Source organism: Diadema antillarum, unplaced genomic scaffold (assembly GCF_040938485.1).
Source record: "Diadema antillarum isolate AM-2024a unplaced genomic scaffold, OU_Dant_1.0 seq00000847_RagTag, whole genome shotgun sequence".
In the NCBI taxonomy this organism is placed as follows: Eukaryota; Metazoa; Echinodermata; class Echinoidea; order Diadematoida; family Diadematidae; genus Diadema; species Diadema antillarum.
Window position 1 is genome coordinate 738,553 of NW_027271721.1, and position 21,915 is coordinate 760,467.

The window sequence follows — 21,915 nt, forward strand, 5'->3', positions numbered from 1 at the left end:
GTATACTGGGTTGTACAAACAAGAGATGAGGGGTAAAAAAAATGTCTGTCCATGGTTATCAGTGTACTATTCTGCAGATGTCAGTACTCCCACATATTACCGAATTATATTCAGTATTTGGTATCATCACAGTGGCAGGAACAAAATGATAAAGATAAGATGTCCTGATGAATACACATAATAACGGTCATGATGGCTGTTTGTCTAAGGCTATAAAATTGCTTAGCTGACATCCATACAATTGATTCTAAATGCTAGGACTGAATAATGTTAATCAAACTTCAATTAAAGTCCTAGAATGTTAACAATTATATTCCTGAATGCGATAATGTCTCCGAGGTCACAGATGTAAAGGATCTACTATACCTGGTAAATGTCACAGGGTTATGATGATGTAAATATTAGCACTTGCAATGTCTATGATATGAGCTTCTATCAATTTCATGCTGCAATGAGCTAAAATCTGTTCAAAAGCTCAATGTTCATTGTACAATGTACCTCCTTTCACTCGATTTTTGCCATGAAGCAATCAAAGAAAACAAGCAAGTCTCATACCTCAACATGTATTTTGAACTCACTTACAGATATCATTTATCTATATTTGAATGCCTAATGTGCCTTAAAAGTAACTGGCCTTCAATTAATGATACTCAGAAAGCATCTCCCCCCAAAAAAAGGTTACTTTATGACCCATGATCATGAGTACTGTATGCGCACACCCACGAGGTACAATTTGAATGCTGGTAGGTAATCCAGCGTAACAGAGCTACACTTTACTTTCATTTCAATACAGTCATGATCTTCATGTGCTAAATCACATACAAAGAATGGTGAAAAAAAAGAAAGAAAAAGGAGTATGTACATTGTACATCATATAATAAGTCAAGGACATACAGTCGTACATTGTACATTGTAAATCACAAACCTTGGTACTTCACTGTTTTCTGAAGCATTTCGATCAGGTTTTTTGAATGCCAAGTGCTAATAACATAATGTCACAAAATAACATGGCAAAAATCCCCTGTTGGACATGGCACATCTACAGTTGTGTGCTTATTGTAGCCCAGTAAGTATTTTATTTTTTGTTCTGTACTTCTTGTTCAGTGAACAGAACAGTGCAGGAGAAATGTAGGCAAGAGTCAAGTGCTTTTTTAGAGCAACTCACAAAAGTCTGCCTGTAAACCATATGTTTGTAAGGGTGCTCCTCGAGATCTGGATCTTCCCTGTACATTTGATTATTTCTAATAACAAACACTGGCTGAAAATTAAAACACGCAAACACAAACAAACAAACAAACAAACAAACAAAACAAAACAAAATCACACTCACTCCCCTCACCTGAACATTAAGCAGTTCTGACTGGCCTCATAGATTTGTTTGTAAATACCCACTGGCAATGTGCTACATACAGTGTAAGCACTTGCCCAATTGCCCGGGGCAAGTGAAAATCAAATTCGGGCAAGTGTTTTTGAACATTGATGATAACAAATGCTTGCCCAAATTGGGCAAGCAAAAGTTTGAAGCCATCTTTTTTTTTCACTTATTCCCCCCAACAAACCTACAAAGTCAACCATACAGAAGCCCAAAGATAATGGCTGTTTTAGTGATGCAACACACATTATATTTCACTTCAGCAACTTTCCAACACTTACTTGAAGAAGTTCCAGTGCAATGCAACGGCAGCACTTGATCAGACCAAGTTGTTAGTCCATTGTGTTTAAGCATGCAATCAATGTGTGCTGTTTAATCAAATGATTGTGTTTTATCAAGCCCTTGACTATCACATGATTTTCTATGTTATTTAGTTCTTTCTTGGATTTCTTTTGGGCAAGTAAAATTAATGTTCGGGCAAGTAAAATTAATGTTCGGGCAAGTGTTTCCACCAAACTTGAAAATCCGCTTGCCCGACTGGGCAAGTGGTAAAATAAAGTTGTGTAGCACCCTGCACTGGTAATTCTTTAAACAATTAAAAAAAAGAAAAAAAAAACAGATAAGAAATTAATGCTAAAATTTAAATTTATTCTGAACAAGCATTTAGACTGCACACTTGTTTGACGAAAGAAATCCTTTGCTTCTTTCACATGATGTGTTTTTCAACATGTGTCTTGAAGAGAAATACTTCAGCCTAAAATACATTTGAGAATCAATCTGCTTGGTCCTCTTGTTCCAGCACTTTGAAGGTCAAGGTGAAGTAGAGGTATCAAAAGCCGCATTTACACCTACTAACTGCGGCTAGATTTTTAAATCACGATATTTTGGTTCCACCGTTTACACTTGCGCAAAAGCATGCGCAGTTTGAGCTTCACGAAACATCGCAATTTTTTGGTCGGTAGTGCGCATGTGTAGTTTACCTCTCTTCAACACGGTATACGAGTGGAAGCGCGGGCTATCCGATTCACTGCAAGTGCAGTGCAGTCTATTTTGCTCACACTCACAGAGCTAGCTAGCTGGTTGAAACGTCGAGCCAGGGCTCTTTATCAGTCCATATACACACATACTGGGTAAATGTGTGTTTCTCGAGAGTGTAAACTTACCGTAAAACTATATAGCTTGCTATATTAGATCACATACGTAGCAGGTGTGTAAAACTTCAGCTTAGTATGGAAAAGTTGATGAAAGTAGCATTCAGGAGGATCATGAAATTTCGCCGATATGACGAAAGTGAGAAGTAGGACTTAGGACTGGTATTCATTAGGCGAAGCAACGTATACCGAGAGCAGTATGGGCACTCCCAAAATCAACGCATTTCTGGGAGAACATTATGGGGTGATGATACGTGGTCTGGAGAACTACAGGTTTGTTACTAGTTTTCATATACAATATAGTTTCATCATGGAAGTGAGAGGCCACGAGCCGAGGATGGGCCGTTTACCTGCAGCATAAACGTAAACGTCCGGTGCAATCCGATACCGAAGGTCACGTGATGAAGAAATCGCGATATTTCTGCAGCTTGGGTTTACACTCGCCAATACTTTGCCTCAAACATCGCGATGTTTCAAAATATCGCACTCCGGCTGGCGATTTTTCTGTCGATGTTTCGAGGTGTTTGGGTGTAGTTGCTTAGCAACTTGCACCCAAATGTCGCGATTTTAGAAAAATCATGATTTTTCCAAGTAAGTGTAATGGGCCTAAAGACAAAGTACTCCTCCCTGCTTTTCATAGCAATTCAGGGAGTTTTTCACTCATCATCACCATCACCATTGTCTGCAAACAGACCACCACTGCTGTTCAGTCAAAACAAAATTGCCAATTCACATTGCTTTAGAGCTTTAAATCTGTGTATTTCTACCAAGCTATGGTGCTATACTGTACATGTAGCACAGGGGCACGTGCATGAAAGCCTATATTCTGGATTGTACAATTGAATTGACCGGCAAATTCTCTGCAACAAACACAGCTTCAACAAGAAACCCATAGTCTGGTGCTATTTCCAGGTATCTCTACACTAGATTTTCATTGGTGGTTACAATTTTTTTTTTTCTCAGATTATAAGATATTAAGGAAAACAACAAGAAAACATTCCATCCAGGGCAACATACAAACTGTATATCTGATCCCACTAGTTACAGTAGTACTTTCATATTTGCAATTCGGGCCAAAGAGACTCTCAAGCCATAAGGAGATACTGGCTACACTCTTTTATGGTTCATATTCACTATTTTCCTTTCCAATCTCATACGGGGCGTCATAGTGCCAAAGTAGTACACGTACAAAGGCTACATCCCGAGGTTGTTAAACAAAAAAAAAAAGAATGTGGTACAAAATTTGTTGTGTCGTGTAAGATTTCATTCTGATCAAAACTTTCATCACTTTTCGAGATATTGATGACAAATTTCATTTGTACTTTCTATCTGTTTTTGTATGCCAATAACATTCATTTATTTTATTTTCATTTTTTTTTTTTGGGGGGGGGTTCAAACATGAAGTGAAATGATGTAAGTTCTACATCAGGATCTGCAGTATGACTGATGCATTTTTGTAATATTTTCATTAGCACACACTATAGGGCTTGCTTTCCGATAGCCCATGTATTGTGTGAAATAGCCCTACTTATTGTGAAACGCATGCAGTCCCGTTATCACACTGTAATCGCCGCTGTGGCTATTAAAACTTACTCATTTGCCCTGTGAAGATTCCTAGAGAAAAGATTTTACCAGATTTTCTTAAAGACCCGTCAGTTGAGTGGGCAGACAAGATTGGCCCGATTGAATCAAACTTCATTCGATGCCACTGGGGTACATTCAAAACCCCGGCTAGCGCAGGCTTGCTGCAATAGAATTCCATCAGCAACTGTCCTACACTTGTATGTACATGATGTACAGCTGTATGTTTGTACATGTACACATTTATACGTTGCACAATAAAGCCCATGCTCATCATAGCTCATTTCCAGTGGAGACTTCTTGACTGTGTATAAAAGCTGTACACAATTTGTAACTGGGATTTATGAGTACATCTGAGTCAAGTCAGCTTCTCACTCCACCATATCTCTACACTACTGGTATCTAACTAAAGGTCCTGTTTATCTTTGGGAACAGTGATTCAAAACGTGTTCAAGATATCACATTTGATGCATATGTGTAGGTCTGTTGTATCAACAAAACATCCTACCAATATATAATTTTCGCACAAAAGCCTAAAATACAAGGAGATATCAGTATTTTCCTAATTAAACCATAACTGTAGATGGTTTAATTTGCCAATATTTATAGCATAACTATTGTTCACATTTTATCCATTTATATATCTAACATTGATTATACATGTTGAAAATTTTTACAGTGGTTGTTTCTATCCCAAACTCACATTTTGGAACTATTTCAAAGCACTAATGCTGGGTTTTTGTTTCATCTGCAAACGGTAAATCATTCCTTTAACAGAAGTCACAGGCATTCTAAGGATATTCCCTGGCATACAGCTCTATACTTTCATGGCAAACACAGATAAACAAAGGTCTTCCTCAGCCTGATGGTCCCCTTTAATAACTCATTATACTTAACCTTGGGGATTTACATGTAGACCCATGTGAGTGTTATGAGTTGATGACATCACCTCCTCCAAGAGATACATTCTTGCCCCTAATATTACTATTTTGTTGTGACTTTGATAACTTTCTCGTTTTAGATGCAATTTTCAAACTTCTACTATTCTGTTCAAATGATTTCATTTTTTTACTAGTCCTTTACATGCGGGGTAATATTGTGTTAAATAATAATCTGGCAATATACATGTACATCTTTATCTTCGGAAAACAGCACATTCATAAAGGTCTTGATCTTCAAACACAAGGATAAAATTGCATCAGAGAGCATTCATAACCTACAGCATTAATGGCCTGCTCTAGAGCCCTTAACTCTGTTGCAAGGGATTTCACACATCACACACATACAATACATAATACTGCATACATTGACATGCAACATCAAGTTTTTGATTGTGTGTGTGTGTGTGTGTGAGTGTATAAAATGTGGACCAGCCTGCATTGTATGTATTGTTTGTAGACAAGCAACAATCACAACATCTAAACAAACTTTAGTGAAATGTCCAACTCCTGACAATACACCTCGTGTGGTACCTGTACTACAATACTGAAGGTGCATCTACAGATCTATGTACTTTTCCAAGAGAAGAGATTTACAAAACACAATATCTAGTCAATCTACTTTTTCTTTTTCTTTTTTGCGAATCGGGACTGGAAGATAATTTTGCAAGTGATTAAAATAGCCATCATAGAGTACAGCAATAAAGGAAGAAATGTACAACTGTATACGTGCAGGCTGCATTAATGTCAGGATCAGAGTTAATATTTTCGTCTGCTGTTAAACTCACAAAAAGCATCTGACTTGCAAAATCTACGAAAATAAAATGATGATCAGATGATCATAATAAAGCTTGGAAAAATTTTGGATGCAAACATGATAGGATCGCTGGTATAAAATGTGTAGCATGTGCAATACAACTTCTGCATTTCATCTTATTGAGCTATGAAATTTTGTGCCAATAAAAACTGAAGAAACTCAGCAGGCTGCCTAACCATACAGTATGTTTGTACCATATTTTCTCATTTCTCAATGGGTTTGAGTTTGTTTCCCTAAGATGAATGCTGGTAAAAAGGTTTACATCATAGTGTGCACAACATGTATAAAATAATGTACAAATTGTACAGTAATTTCAGTGCCATAGGGAATTCTCTTTCCTGTCATTAGCTACTGGCCTGCATAATTTCATTACAAATGACATTGCCACTAGATGGCTTGTAGGCCTATATATACACGTAAGTATACCTGTGTTACTTACAAAAAGCAATCTTGTAGGAAACTGTATATTGACAATATTACATTTTCACCCTGCAAATAACCATCACTTGTGTCTGGCATTCGATTCTTAATGAAAAGCCCTTTGATACTGTATAAGCTGTTATTTTCCTGTACAGATATTTTCGCGAATGAGGTTACAAACATTTTAGCAAGATGTTGCTTTCAACACCGAGGCTATTAAAAATGCACTATTTCTCTAGCGCATGACGACCAACATTCTCGTTCTTAAATTTGTAACCGTGATTCGCAAAATGCACGAAAATTAAACCCTCGTGAATATAGGACCTGCTTTAAACAAAACACAGAAACTTGAACTATCACAGCACTGGTAACATGAAGAGCTAAGAGGATGATATGTAGGCCTAAGCTGTGGGATGGTCCCAGCTGTCTAATTTTATTGCTACTCCAGCAAATCTGTGTTAAAACTACATTGATTTGTATCTACATGTACAAAGAAACAGCACCTAGATCAGTGGCTATTAAAATAAAATGTACATATACATACACTCCCAGTGTACATATGTACATGTACCTGTACATGTGGTCTACTCGTACAACGTACAAGTGTGCCAGTACTCAGTCAAGTCAACATACTAGTAGTATAGTATTGAAGACTTTCTCATTCATGTTTTGTATGATAAAGGAAAAACCCCACTAAGTGTCAGCACATTCTCTGACTAATGCTTTACCATTTGTGCCATGTCATGATACTCAGCCTACACTGCACATGTAACATGGCCCTTTTAGGACAGGCTAGATTTTACTCCTACAGACGGTACATAGATTATCTACACATTAATACGTACATGTATGTACACTGCAGTCGTGACTAGATATTGTGAAATAACCCACATGAGCACAGGTTTTGTAAAGCTACTGGGACTGCTATTTTCACCAGTGTCTGAACTGTGCATAGAAGTCTATACATTCCTCATAATCTTTTAAAATATAAATATACAATGCCGGTTAATCTCTTGGGGAAAGAAAAAAAAAAAACTGTGTGGGATGCTAAGTCTCTAAATCTGCCTGCCGCACACTCGTTTATGTCAGCAGCATAGTTGTTGCTGTGTCAAATATGGCCGACGCAAACCATCAGGTTGAGCAAGCATGAACCATTTTAGTACAGGTATAGTGAATAAGAGTAGCATTTTATTGGTTATATATCATCTTACACTTCATGTCAATGTGCTGCACAAAATACTCCAAATCTAATAAAAACATAACTAGATAACAAAATCTTTATTCCACTTCATGTTATTAGGGAGAATAAATATCTAAAATGATAAATTGCACACGAGCTTAATTCCCTCTGAAAGGCTGATCTGACATGACACCCCTGCAGATTCAAAATGGTTTCAACCGATAAACAAAATCCAAGAAAAACCAGGAAGCCGTAATCAGCTCCGTTTTGAAAAGACATTATGCATTTGTCGATTGGATTGCAAATAACAAGCATTTTACAGTGACTTAAGCTTAACCCAAGTACACAACATGATCCTTAGACTTGAGAGTACATAATGTACGCATATCTCCAATTTTCACAGCCCAGAGAGCAGAATACAACACTCGAAAATCGCGCACCTACTGATCTGTGCTGTCCTGCGTACAATCAATTCTCATTCACCCATTGTGAAAATGTGCATACGTTGTGCGTCTTTTGCGTCCATCTACTACACGCCGTATGAGATTTGGGGCACAGCAAACATCCGAGAGAAAAGCATTTCGAGTGAAAGCGATTTGGAATATATTCACTACATTACACTTCAAAACCGTAAGATACTTACCTATTAGATACATACATATTAGACATTCACTTAGTAGAAAATGAGTGCAAAATAGCTTGCGAAGAACAACGTAGGACGATTTACTTTACTTACTTTGGAAAGAACGGCACGCATTTTCGAGACGGGCTTACCTGTACAATCCGGTCGAATACCACCCTCCTGATCATCAAAACATTGACTTTCTGGCGATATTTTACCACCTATGTGAAGTGACAAAACTACCTCTCGAAGGCTGATGTTTACAAAATTGGATTGCGGAATGGAATTTACCACAGCTACAGCAAACTTTCTAGCAAACATAAAAATATGAAGGAAAACAAGAACTGGTTGATCACTCGACCAGCTGGTCGTGTACGGTGGAACCTCGCAAGCAGTGGGGTTTACTACGCGAAACTCCGGTGACGAGATCCAACCATCTACGCTCACAATACCAGCCGATAATATTCACAGGCAATCCTGAACAAAATATTCCCAAGAATACACTTCATAGAACAGTAAATTTCCACACTTGAACAAAACTGAAAAAATGAATCATTACCGATGAAATTTATCCGATGTTAAAGATTCCGTAAGATATTAGCACGAAGCTGACAAGGCCTTCTTCACTCCCGTATTTAGCTGCATACCTAATTTGCATATATAAATGAAGAGATGACCCCAAACGTCATTTCAATGTACGTCAAACAACCAATGGCAGTCAAGTATTTAGGCAGACGAAATGCGCGCCCTACGCCCCCTTTCCTTAACTAACCAATCAAATGTAACATTTTCAAGACAGCAATCCATGTTCAAAGCACACGGCGCGATACCGTAGCAGTAATGCTACAAATGACACAGACCACGATGACAAGTATTCGAAGATTCTAATCAGATCTTTGAGCAAAACTATGAACCGCCAATCATGCATGATTTCTATCATATTCATCGAGACCTGATAATAGTTTGCCACTAGGACAACTACATGTATGTGAAACCATACATACATAATAATACTTGGAGGCTGGTCAAAAAGATTGTGGTTTGCCTACATCGTAAGATCAATACAAAAAAGTACACGACTGAAAAGCCAATCCAACTACATGTAACATAAAGAGAGAGAGAGAGAGAGAGAGGAATATAATTAATATATCAGTATGTCAATGCACAAGTAGATCTTAGAGGCTGCATTGTGTGTGTGTGTGTGTGTGTGTGTGTGTGTGTGTGTGTAACTCAAAAGATTTGATTATGGTAAATATATATTTGCTTTTGTTATATTGGTATATTCACCATATTTTGTATGAATATTTCATGAAGTGGGACTTGCAAGATATATATCTAATATATATATCAGATTATATACCTAATTTCATTGACCCACTTTAACAGAATGAGCAAGATGTATCATCACTTTCAAAAGAAAAAAATACAGTGACTTCCAACAAGTACTAATGCACAGAACCTTTTGTGCTGCTGGGGAGCCTACAATTATTTGTAGGTTGTTCATTTTCGTGAATGATAGCTGGCTTGTAAAATCACGAAAAGAACGCATTGCCTCTGTCTGTATGACAGCATGTGCGCTTACTGCTTCGTGAGTTATCCATTGAAAAAATATATATCCATCATTCCCTGGAAAGTAGTATGCTACACTATACAATAGATCATATATTATTTTGATATTCAGTCAACCTTGCTTTAAGAAGTCAACCTCGCATAAGTCAAAATAATCACCTATTGAAAACTCGAAGGTCTTTTCGAGTTCTCTTCTCTTATATTCCATTGATTTTAATCCCTCATAAGTCGAATTTTCTATAAGTTGAGGCTATTCCTTCAGTCCAAATAGACTCGACCTATGCAAGGTTGACTGTATTCTATCTAGATAAAAATCATGGAGAAATGCTTTTGTTGATAACTGGTACCATGGATGGATCATTCATAAATATTCATAGACACATGTATACTGATATTATTGAGAGCTATAATTTTTCTGATGGTTTCAACATAACAAAACAATTAAAGCATATACACAGGCAAGATCATGGTGTTCACATAGCTTTTAATGAAAGCACTTGAAGTTATCACATGGATGACAACGTGCACAGAATATGGAAATACTTACATTTCACAATACATCGTAATTCATACAAATGTGAGAAAATAGCTTTGCAATATTGTAAGAATCTTACAAAGAAATATTCCATAGTACATAATAATTTGCAATAAGTACTTTCCATGGAAATAACAATGGGTACAGAATTACATCTCACATGTCTTACAAAGAAACAGTCATAGGATATTCAATAATCCTACAACAAATATTTGCATATACAATGTAACACGCTTTATCCAAAGTGCTATGGAAATCATAAAGCAGTTTCAGTTTAAACCCTGGGTAAATTGTGGAAAGAACTGATGAAAAGAAACCAAAACAAAACAAGATATTCATGATGATATAGGAGGCAGAAAATCACATATAACATACTGTGTGCACAATGTCCATACACAAATAACGAGTAAACATTTGCTCTTAATCAAACCATGACATGACACAACATATGAATTGAAAATAAAAAGATACCTTATAACCCCTCAAAAAATCCTACTTGTAATACTGGTACCCAGCACTACCCATTATTTATCATATAGGTAGAGTTAATTACATTTCAGGCCACTACAAACCTTCTTCACACCTGCCAGGTGCATATAGATTTGCTGTTGGGTAACACAAATACGCATTTGGCCAATGAGGAAAGCATTATCACTCAAAGCAAGGTAATACCTTAAAAAGTCTTTTCCAAAATGTGACAAACAATGACTACATTTTCATCTTTATTTTTATTTCTGCTTGAATTTGTATCTAGGCTTCACTCTTGTGCCAAGTTCCTCAATAAAATGTTTCAAATAAAAGCAAAAAAAATCTCTTTAGAAAAACTTTCTACAAATTTTCAAGCTGTTCATCTTCTTCAAACTAATGTGCATCAAGTTTAAATTGACTGATTTTGATTTATTCATCTGAAAGAGTGAAAATCACAGCAATGTATTAGATATACCATACTTCTCTTAAGTTAGTAGACCACACCTGAAAATAACATGGAGTTCTCATATAAAATTAATTCACAGCAGGCTAAAATTGCAGATTTTGAAGTAGGATATCTTAAAGCAAACATTAAATTCACAGTGCTAAACACCATTTACCTGGTAAAGAAATTAAAGACTTTAATCAATTAAGCAATGAAATGACAGCATGAATGCTACTAAACTCCAATCATGTTTTGTTTGTTTGTTTGTTTGTTTGTTTGTTTGTTTTTTTTTCCGGGGGGGGGGGGGGGGGGGATGGAGATTACACTACAGTGACCTTCCAATCACTCCAGCAGAAAGACGGCTCAAGAGTCATTGATGGGAACTTGTAAGAAGCCAAACCTCCCCTCCTCACTCTGAAATTCAAAACTGCAGAATCCGTGAAGCCTTCCTCAATCGTGTAAATGAACAATGATTCGAATCTTAATTGAAATCATTCATCGTTCAAATTAAGCACTCTTGGTACGTGTAAAAGCACGGTAAGTTTCCAAAGAGCCTCCAGCAGAACCAGGGAGGCTTGGCAGCTCTGCTGGACATGCATTCTGATTATTCTGTTACAGCACCATGGCTACGTGTAGATGCCAAAGAAGTGGGTCAAACATTTTGTGAACAAGACTTCTTCAATACAATATTCTCTTGGTGAAAAAACTGCAAAAAACAGATCTCTTTAAAAAAAATGAAATCAAATGCATATATAATTAAATCCTCAGGCCTAGCCTGCTTTAGATAACAACATAAAAAAAATAGTGTTTGCAAGGAAAGGTTGTGGTTTACATGTACAACATATGGGTGAATACAACTGATAATCATTGCAACTCTTTCATACAATAAATATCATTACATCATATCTAGTGGGACAGACCTATGTAAAATACACATAGCAGTCTCTACTAAAGAGTAAAATTCTGTCCTTACTGATATTCTACAGTATCACAAGGGCTGCTCATAACAATAATAATTATGATGTGCATTCATTCATTCATTAAACATGGGTTAGTTATTTTCAAAGACTGAATATCCATGAAAACTTATTACAAAACATATACCCCAACTTGTTAGAGCATGTCTTTTCAGTTGTTTCAGGACATATGAAACTGAACATTTGTGTTGAGACCAGTAAAAGCAGAATTACAAACAACAACATCCACAATTTCAAACAACACACACAATTTGCAAAGGAAAAAGGCTGTGGTGGATCATATGCAATGAAACTTGGTGTATTAAAACAACTGTATTTGATTTCTTCCTTTCACATATATTCCTGCCAAATGTATCTAGTAAAGCAGTTCAATACAATAATAATAATAATAACAATAACAATAACAACAACAATAAGAAGAAGAAGAAGAAGAAAAGAAGTAAATAGATAAGGAAAGGTTACAACAGTAACTAGCATAGCATGACATTTATGATATCAAACCACAACCACAAATGTCAAGACACAATAAAACATCTACAGAATAATCCTAGAAACTATGAGCTGAAACATTTTTGAAGCTTCATAAGCTAACAATGACAATGGAAGAATAGTGTTAAGACTATGTCTACATCTTTATTCCTGATACACATACAATGAGAAAACAAGGCACTATTGTAAATCATTCTTCATCCTCCACATACATAAATATTGCATTCTAACCCATAGCATCCAAAGGCATATATTGTATACAGCTACAAGTGTATATGAAATATTTTGCCAAGCAAATATACAAAACAATCGCGATTCATTTTTGTATAAAAATGGAGGAAGAGAAAAAAGCCTCTCTGCTGGTGATCATGTGATAGAAAAGAATAATCTACTGTCCTAAATTGGCTGTTAGCCAAACATCAGAACAATCCGTGGCTAAATCAAAAGAAAATCAGTTGAGTGTGATTCAATGAGTGACAGGTCAAGAAAGCATAATATATAATGCCTAAAAACATAGCGGCAAGAAAATACTTCATTGAAAAACATATGAGTTGCACTAACATATATACTCAAACAAGCACATTTCTTCTTTTTTAGTTTTTAGTTTTTACATTCATAATGGACTATGACTCAATGCAAATTAATGCATTACAATCAGAACAACTAAGAGGTCATTTCAAAAAGGCGATTGGCAGAAAAGTCCTAACTTGTCAACTAAAAACTTTTAATATTGTACTGCAGTTATGTAAAATGCTGAAGACCAAAAGAAGCAAGATAATGACTAAAGCAGGCACACTTTGCACTGACTACCCTACCCTATCCAAGAGCTAGAAATGCATCGTTTAAATATTTGCAAGGAATTGTAACTGATGATCAAAGCATCAGCCAATCAAAATTGTCAGCAATTGCTATCTGCATGCACTTCCAACTAGTATACAAGTGGAAATTTTCACAAAATTTGTGTGACATAAAATTAGTGCAAAAAAATGAACATTTTTTTTCTTATTATAAGTATATTGTAATAATATTTCACATCATTTATTTCAAGGAAGGCGTGTTGTAGGGATATCACCATTATGTCATGTCTGAAATGTTCACTCATTAATTTGCCATGACCGTAACAGCGTTCATGAAATGAAAATCATGCAAGATTTATCTTAAACAGAAAATGACTTGTGCAACAATTTGAATGCTTTTACACTAAACAGCCATTACTACAATTATTTCCAAATGGCTTATGCTGAGACTGAGACTATCATTTCAAAGGATCTTTTTTTTTTAAACATTTTTGTCAACATTTCACTTCTTGTATGCATTTTGCTGCAAATTCCCAATATCTACCTTCTATCCAGTTGTACACACACACAATTTACAAAAAGACATTCTCCTACCCGCTTAAAAACAAAAATAGGTTGACATACACCTCTTTCTTTTCTTTTAACCCATTTAACATTTAAGACAGTTCTTCCTTTCAGATTTAATGCATCCATCTTCAAACATATATACTTCTGCACAAATCTAAATTTAGCAGTTGCAATGTTTCATGAAGCACATTTTCTTAAACTTAATCCAGAAGTACAAGATGAAAAGTATGCATTAATGACAGTAATGATACCATCATCTCTCTACCCTCATTCTGAAATTTCACAATTTTCAATTGCTTGTGACTCACAAAAAACAACTTGGAATTCCCAAATAGTGCAGCAAGTGGTCAAAATACACATCAATAATCGAAATCACAACATCTCAAAAATTCATGTAAAAATGGTGATTTCACTCTAGATACACTATTTATACTTGTCAGTCAATTCTGTCAAGAGTAAACATCCGATTTGGACAGATTTTTACCTAGCATTAGGCCAAAAAAAAAAAATTGTTGCATTGGCGTAACCCGCCCGACCCTAAAAATTCCGCCGACCCCATGTTTTTTTATTATTTTTTTTGCTATCGATATCAAATATCTTGTTGACTGCGATCGCGATCGCACAAACCCGGAAGTGGAAACGGCTCTGGGGATATCGGATGTACGAGGGAGAGATCTAGCGCCTCGCATAAGCCTTCCTTGATCAGTACGTCATCTGTTTCCAACACGGACACGTACTCTAACAAGATTTATTCAGTGTATACGTAGCATTCAGACTGCGATGTATTGTGCACAGTTTTGCCATAGGTTTCTTGTGTGGAGAACTTACACGAATCTGTATATGTGGGACTGTAATAGAGATCGCCGTGTGCGATGAAAAGATCGTACATATGGGTCAATTTGCATCTATCTTATCTAAGTCAAAATAGTAAAATATGAAGTGAAAACATTCAGGATAGGGATTTCAACATCTTTAAATTCTGTGAAGGGGTATAATTCCAGTAATATCGGCCTCATAAATGATTTGTAGAATAGATGAACACAGCACATTCGGTGCAGCAGTTGTAACTGTTTACTGAGCTGAGCACGAGTTTTACACGTAAAATGCAGGTAGCAAAAAAAAAAAAAATCCGCCCGACCGACCCTATTTGAAAATCTCATGTTACGCCAATGCAACAATTTTTTTTTTTTGGCCTTACCACAAACACCAGTGCAAGGACATGAGAAATGCATGCCAATGACCAACACTGCATCAATCTAAAATATAGATTCATCTGACAGGAGATCACATCCACCAGTGCAGCACAGTACCATGGCAGTGAGATTAACGGTCTACATAATTTGCAAAAGTCCTTTGAAAACCACTTATAACACTGACCTGAGATAAATGTCTGAGCATTGTCATGTAAGCTCTATGATTTCCTTCAGTGGCACTTATTGCTATACCAATTTATGCATGTGGGCAAACAATATCTAGTGCAAAATACATTGGCAGCTCTCACATATATTGTAATAAAAGTATACTTGTAAAATTTCAAGATGTCATTTTTGTACTTAACGTTGCAAAACAATCTCTTCATGCTGGCTGCTTCATACATATTTCAGAATATGAAAAATCTATCAAACTAACAACAGACACAAGCTGCTGCAAATCCTAGTGTTTGATTTGCTGTGAAAACTTCTGTAGTGAGTTGTGTTACTGCCAGTGACAAATTCTGCAAAAATGGCCACCTTAACAAGTAATAATAATAATAATAATAATAAAAAACAAAAAATCCATGAATAAACCCTAGCACACAACGGCACTGTCTTACTAAGTTAAGCAAGACATAGGGTGGGTAAAGCATTATACCACTATATGATCCAATCAAGGAAATTGTAAAAGTCAATCTAACTGATGTCAGATTAATGCCTAGATGTTCTCACAATTCTGTCTTGTTTTCTTCAACTCTCTTTTCCTTCTTTGGTTCGGCAGCCTTGGCATCATTCTTCACCTTATTGTCATCTTTGGATGGTTTCACGTTTTTCTTTGATTTCTTCGTCGTCGTCTTCTTCCCGTCTTTCTTCTGCGCCTTGTCGTCCACCTCTCCTTCCAACAGGTTTCCCGCACTGTCCGTCTTCTTTCCAGATCCTCGGCCATAGTAGCTCTTGTTGTCAATAGTCACTTCTTGGCACCTGTCCTGCTGGATGAGGAAACCTTTCATTTCCCAGGCAAGGGAGCCGTCATTCAGTAGGAAAATGGCACGGTTGCTATCTACCATGTACCTGTGATCAACAACAGCAAGGCAAACAGCATGTTAAATGGTTTTCACTGAGGCCAATGTGAGTTCAGAAGTGATCAACTTGAGCTCGACAATCCTTACCTTATACTTTCTTTTCTTTCACAATTACAGCTAAATAGATTAAATATTCATTTAGTGTTCTGGTCATCAGAACTTTAGCAGGCTTATTATCAGTACTGGTAGTTTTCGGTTGACTTTCCATAGTTTGCTTTAAATACGTATGTATCTTAAAAATGATGTAAGATACAAGAAATGATGACACCGTAAATTACAACCAGTATTTGTTGCTGTGTCTGCATTTGAACAAGGGGAAAAGGTTAGGTATAAAGTAGATAAACAGCAAGAGTAGAAAAACAAAATATAAAAAGAAAAGAGAGAGAGAGAGAGAGAGAAAAGTAGCAAGATCAACACAAAAGTGAAATGGGAGTTCAACATCTTTCTTTCTCACAATCATTTGAATGTACAGTGCACTCCCGTTACAACGAACACGGTTATAACGAAATTTCGTTATAACGAAGTAAATCTTCTGGTCCCAAAATTATCATCATTAAAGTCTATGGTATAAAATTCGCTTATAACGAACACGGTTATAGCGAAATTTCCGTTATAACGAAGTCTTCTCCGAGCGCTACAGACAAAGAAAAACAAAAGAAATGTGTTCCGTTATAACGAAATGCGAATTGCTTTCGAAAATACGTAGCGGAACAATAGCGTCTCTGCATGGGTGGACGCTTCACACCACTGTGTGTTCGCTCCTTGTGTCACGCACAGTTTCTTAGGGGAACTTGCGTTTATTATTGTAATACAGTTATCCCATCACATTTCACCTAGCTTTGCAGTGTATGATGAGTATTCAGCAAACAGAATATGATATATATACGTGGTTTCCTTGTTTTCGTTATATATCGTATTTGTTCGGTTATAACGAAATTTCGTTATAACGAAAGAAAACTGCCGGTCCCGAGCATTTCGTTATAACGGGAGTGCACTGTACTTAATTATCCACTCCTGAAGACTCAAATTTCATTTGTTTAAATGAAAATCAGAGCCCAAGTGACTCGAGATTCCATTAGACAGCAAAATATTCCAGAGGCTACATCTTACTTCCCCTAGAGGTTATTCCACAAACAGCAGGTTACTGAGTAGAAAATATGGTTTCATGACGTTTGTTCCTGCAACAATTGCTTCCATGAAATATCTGCATGCTAAGCCAATCATAAATTCTACCCACAAGCATAACCCTAACCTTAATCTTAATCTTTTCATCAAACTAAACCTAAAACCCTATTACAACCCTAACCCTATGTCCCTGGATAAAAACTGAGACCGAGGCAATTGTCACAGGAGCATACATGTATGTTGTGTCACTGGAAAGTATACCTTTGCAGTTGATAATTGGCCTGGAACAGCTCGTCTTGCCATCTCTGAGTGATGGTCTCACTCTCCTCTTGAGGGGGATTCCCAGAGACTGTGACAAACATCATGACCGTTTTGCCCTTTTTGCTCAGCTTCAGGACGGATTCCGGATTCTGTGGGTTGATCTTGGAGAAGTCAATCTTGGGGGCGGGGCGTTCATGCTCCATGAGATCATCAGGGTCCTTTTCTTCATCCTCCTGTTAAGACAAGCATCAAAGTACACAATACTCGGATGAATTGAGAAATAAGATGTCCAGATTTATTTGAGCATCAGGCATCGATACAGATGAAATAAAGAATTCACTTCCCAAGTAAAATCAATATAAAATTTCTTAAACGATGATCTCCAACAACCATGCTACACATGTTGTATATGTTGTCGCAATTCTTTCAGCAAATTGGAAAGTAGGATTGACTATAACCAATATTCATGATTGTTAACAGACTTGAGAAAACACGGCTATCTTATTTTTTTTTCCAGCACATGTAAAATGGAAACAAAGTAATCTGTAAGTACAATCAGTTTTGTCAATAAACCATTTTAATTTTTTTTTTTTGCTTTTGTTTTTCTGGTTGTTTGTTTTTGTTTTTGTTTTTTTGCTTTTAGGATGAAATCTGTCCTACAAATGAAAGGGTGTCTATGCGGGAAAGCTGTTAATGTGAAAAACAAAAACAAAACAATAAAAAACTCTTCCAAATAGACATATCTTTCAGTCTACAGGTGGCTCAGCTAATATTGTAATAAAACTCTTGATTGGTCTGTCCAGCCCCAAGTGAGAGCAATTGAGCCCATGACTATGCCATGCATGCCATCCAAATTCTGGCTCATATCATTCCTCCTTTTGCCGATTCTACAGAATAATAATAATAATAAGTACAGCATTTGTAATGCGCCATCGATCTAGTAGCCTATTCTGAGGCGCAGAGGGACATAATTATAAAGAGAATAACATACATTACAATCATAGTTGTACATAAGAAGGTTGGAGAAGAACAACAGACAGAAATATATACCCGATGAGCAATTCAATGAATATTCAACCAAAACAAGATGCGAACATATACGACTTCAGAAGCTTTTTAAATGTTTCAATGGTTTCTGCTGATCGGATCCTCAGTGGAAGAGCGTTCCAGAGAGATGGGACTGCAGAAACAAAGGCTTTTTCTCAGAGTCGAGATTGTTCTTTTAATTGTTAATCGTTTACTATTACATGAACGGAGATTTCTGGCAGGGACGTATTCTGAGACAAGGTTTTGCAAATATTTTGGAGCTGAAAAATGTACTGCTAAGATGTTGTCTCTTTGTAGTGACTAGTCTTGTTAGGGAACAATTAGAGTGCTACTAGCATTTTACCAAAGGAGCTTTATTTTTTCCATTCATTATTTCAATAATATATCTATTTAGATCTAGTATACCGGGACATACTGTAAAAACTTAGCGGAATAGCCTCCACTACACTGGATGAAAATAAGTTGAATTGGTACAATAAATCGTAATGTTAATATGCTTGGATATGGACATGCAAAGTAATGAAACATCAGAAGAAAAACTGTGGCACATGCTACATGAAATACATTAAAAATTCAGGAGATGTGGGCTGGGTCAGGAGAGATTCTTGGGCAGAGGGGGAAAAAGAAAAAGAGGATCGAGGAAGATGAAGATGAAGAAGAAGAAGAAGAAGAAGAGGAGGAGGAGGAGGTCGCGGAGGAGGACGAGGAGGAGGAAGAAATTAAGAAGAAGTAGTCAAGAGCATGGGGCATTTCTTGAAGCATTTTGTCAGATATTTTTCTCTGACAAATTTGCTCTCAGCCAATCAGATGCAATGCCTTCAGTAGCTTATAACAGTTTGTCAGAAAATAAAATACCAAATCCAACATATTCTTCATGAAATGCCCCCCCCCCCCCCTTTCTCCTCGGAGGAGGCTTCTACAAGTACAATAGCTTTTTCATTATAACGCCTAAAGAGATCTGTGTCATTTGATTGTTAGTTTTACATTGATCATTCGGCCCATTTCACTAAGACGTCATCATCCATGCAATTGTGGCTCCATTTACCATGCAATTTTTGATCCATACGATTTTGCTCACAACAAGAGCCCCGCACACTACACGTGTAAAACGCTTGCATGTGCAGTGTGTGTATGCGACAGCGCGCTAGCGTAAAACGCTCAGTGAGCACTCTTGCGATCTCAGATTCTCTAGTTTCTAAATTAAGAAAACATAAAATGACAAGGATCTATTTAAGGCGTTATATAAAACAAATGATAAATGTTTTTCATTAGTGCAATGGACAGAATATTTCATTTGGTGAAAGATGGAGATGATCCATTCAACGATGCACAGCTGAGTTGAATGGATCTAAAATACATTTCATCTTTCACCAATGGCAAATGAAATATTCTGTCCATTGAACTCTTAAACATTCATTATTTGTATACTATCCTACACACACACACGGCGGTGAGCCTTTAATTACAAGCTATGGCCATGTTGATAAATTACACACCTCCCACTGCATAAACAACCTCTCCATGTCTGCATCGTTGTAGTCACGGATATCCTTCTTCTTCCACTTCTCAGCTGCATTTTCCTTCTCAGAACCACTTTCTTCCTCTGACTTCTTGTCCGCGACAGCAAAAGAACCAGCGACGCACAATACTGTGCAAAACACAAGTATCTTGCGTGATCCAACCATCGTAGCTAGCAGAATCGACAAAAACACGAAATTTCCGTGGTACACAGGCACGTAGTGTTAACTATTTGTGAAGTATCGGTGGTCGTCGATCTCTGAAATAAATGGAATTCAAAGCTAGCTATCTAGCGATTGTACGAGACCTAGAACTCGTAAGCAAACTGTGCTTTCAGTACCGTATCTGAAACACACGTGTGTTTACCGAGTGTGTGTGTTTTTCAGTTTCGTCTTCCTATTCCACATGCAACGCGATAAATACTATACGTGTTGTGTGTATGTGTGGATTGAGGGCTATGCCATGTGTGCGTTGATTATTGGCCAATCGACGGAGTGTTATGCACAGTGCGTGCCACAACCACAGAACTCTTACACATAGAAGAATCACTCGCCACCCGTTTTGTCGCCGTCGCTCGACTCATTGTCACGTGACGTCCGCCATTTTGGTTAGCGGAACTTTTTTGCGTGCAAATCCCAGCAGACGCTATCCACACACAGTGACTGCATGTTGTACCGTGTTTTTCTGACGTTCCGAGACCCTGAGCGAGGCATTAAAATGCCATATTGTGCGGCTGTAAACTGCACAAATCACTTGACAAAAGAATTTGGAAACAGGTAAGTTTGACACCAAGCCATGATGAGAATAACAAGTAAATTAATTCTCCAAGTAACGTTACAATTAGGCGGATCAGTCGTATGTTGGCTTTCTTGTGAGCGCAGTAGCAAAGGTAGTCCCAGACACTGGATTTTGTGTTTGCCGTCGACATATCTGTTTACCACCAACTATACTAGTACTAGATTTAGTACTATGCAAAATAAAAAAGATCAAGTAGGCCTAATTTAGGCCCTGGGGCTATATTACACTCTGTACGTTGTGTGATGGGGCAAACAGCTTTGTACATGAAAAAAGTGTAAATTTATGTAAATTTGAGCTTAGGTGTAGACTTTACACGTAGATTTATTCTTGTCTAGCTAGAGTCACAGTACCAGTGGTGGGCCAGTGTCAGTGTCAGTGACAACACTACAGTCGTTTAGATACTAGATTGTCTAGACTGACTGTGTACTCTAGTATTAAAGTAACCCCGGGACATTGCTTTCGCAATATGCAATATTTGTCATACATGTATTTGCGAGACTTGTCTTGCCTACATATTGTTGCCACGTTAACATTTCATACTATAGTATAGTATGTTTTGACACTCATAAGGAATTCATTTTGAATTGTGCTTGAAGCGAACAAGTGCAAGTGAAATCTTGGATTATACAGTATTGCCTTTGATATTTTTTTTTATATTCTTGCCAGTGTCCATTATTCATGGTTTTATTTTGCTGCCATATTGTATGCTAAGTGATTGTACATGCATGTGCTTTCATGATATACAATACATGTAGTTGTCTTATTTGTGACACTCGTTTTGCCTACATGTACATACTTTGAGATACAGTGTAGTATGTTTTCACACTCTTTAGATTTCACATTGAATTTCGTTTGAAGCAAACGGGTGCGTGTGAAATCTTGCATTATACAGATGTTCACGTATTGCCTTTAGTTGATATTGTTATGCCAAGAATGCATTTGATATTCTTGCCCGACAGTGTT

The 21,915-nt window shown here is 37.0% G+C and overlaps 2 protein-coding genes across 2 annotated transcripts in view; both read right to left on the reverse strand.

The window, feature by feature from the left end:
• The window catches only part of LOC139740307 (paired amphipathic helix protein Sin3a-like), a 33,975-nt gene extending 25,252 nt beyond the window's left edge, over positions 1 to 8,723 (reverse strand). Inside the window, exon 1 of the mRNA XM_071650893.1 lies at positions 8,641 to 8,723. The gene's annotated coding sequence lies outside the window, so the exon portion shown is untranslated. The remainder of the gene's footprint in view (positions 1 to 8,640) is intronic.
• A 7,121-nt stretch (positions 8,724 to 15,844) lies between these two features.
• On the reverse strand, positions 15,845 to 20,393 carry LOC139740318 (LDLR chaperone boca-like). The gene is made up of 3 exons (XM_071650912.1): positions 20,133 to 20,393; positions 17,590 to 17,822; positions 15,845 to 16,192 (listed from the first exon to the last, which is right to left on the reverse strand). The coding sequence occupies exons 1-3, from the start codon at positions 20,319 to 20,321 to the stop codon at positions 15,850 to 15,852; spliced, it is 765 nt and encodes a 254-aa protein (XP_071507013.1). The 5' UTR covers positions 20,322 to 20,393; the 3' UTR covers positions 15,845 to 15,849.
• Between the last annotated feature and the right edge of the window lie 1,522 nt (positions 20,394 to 21,915).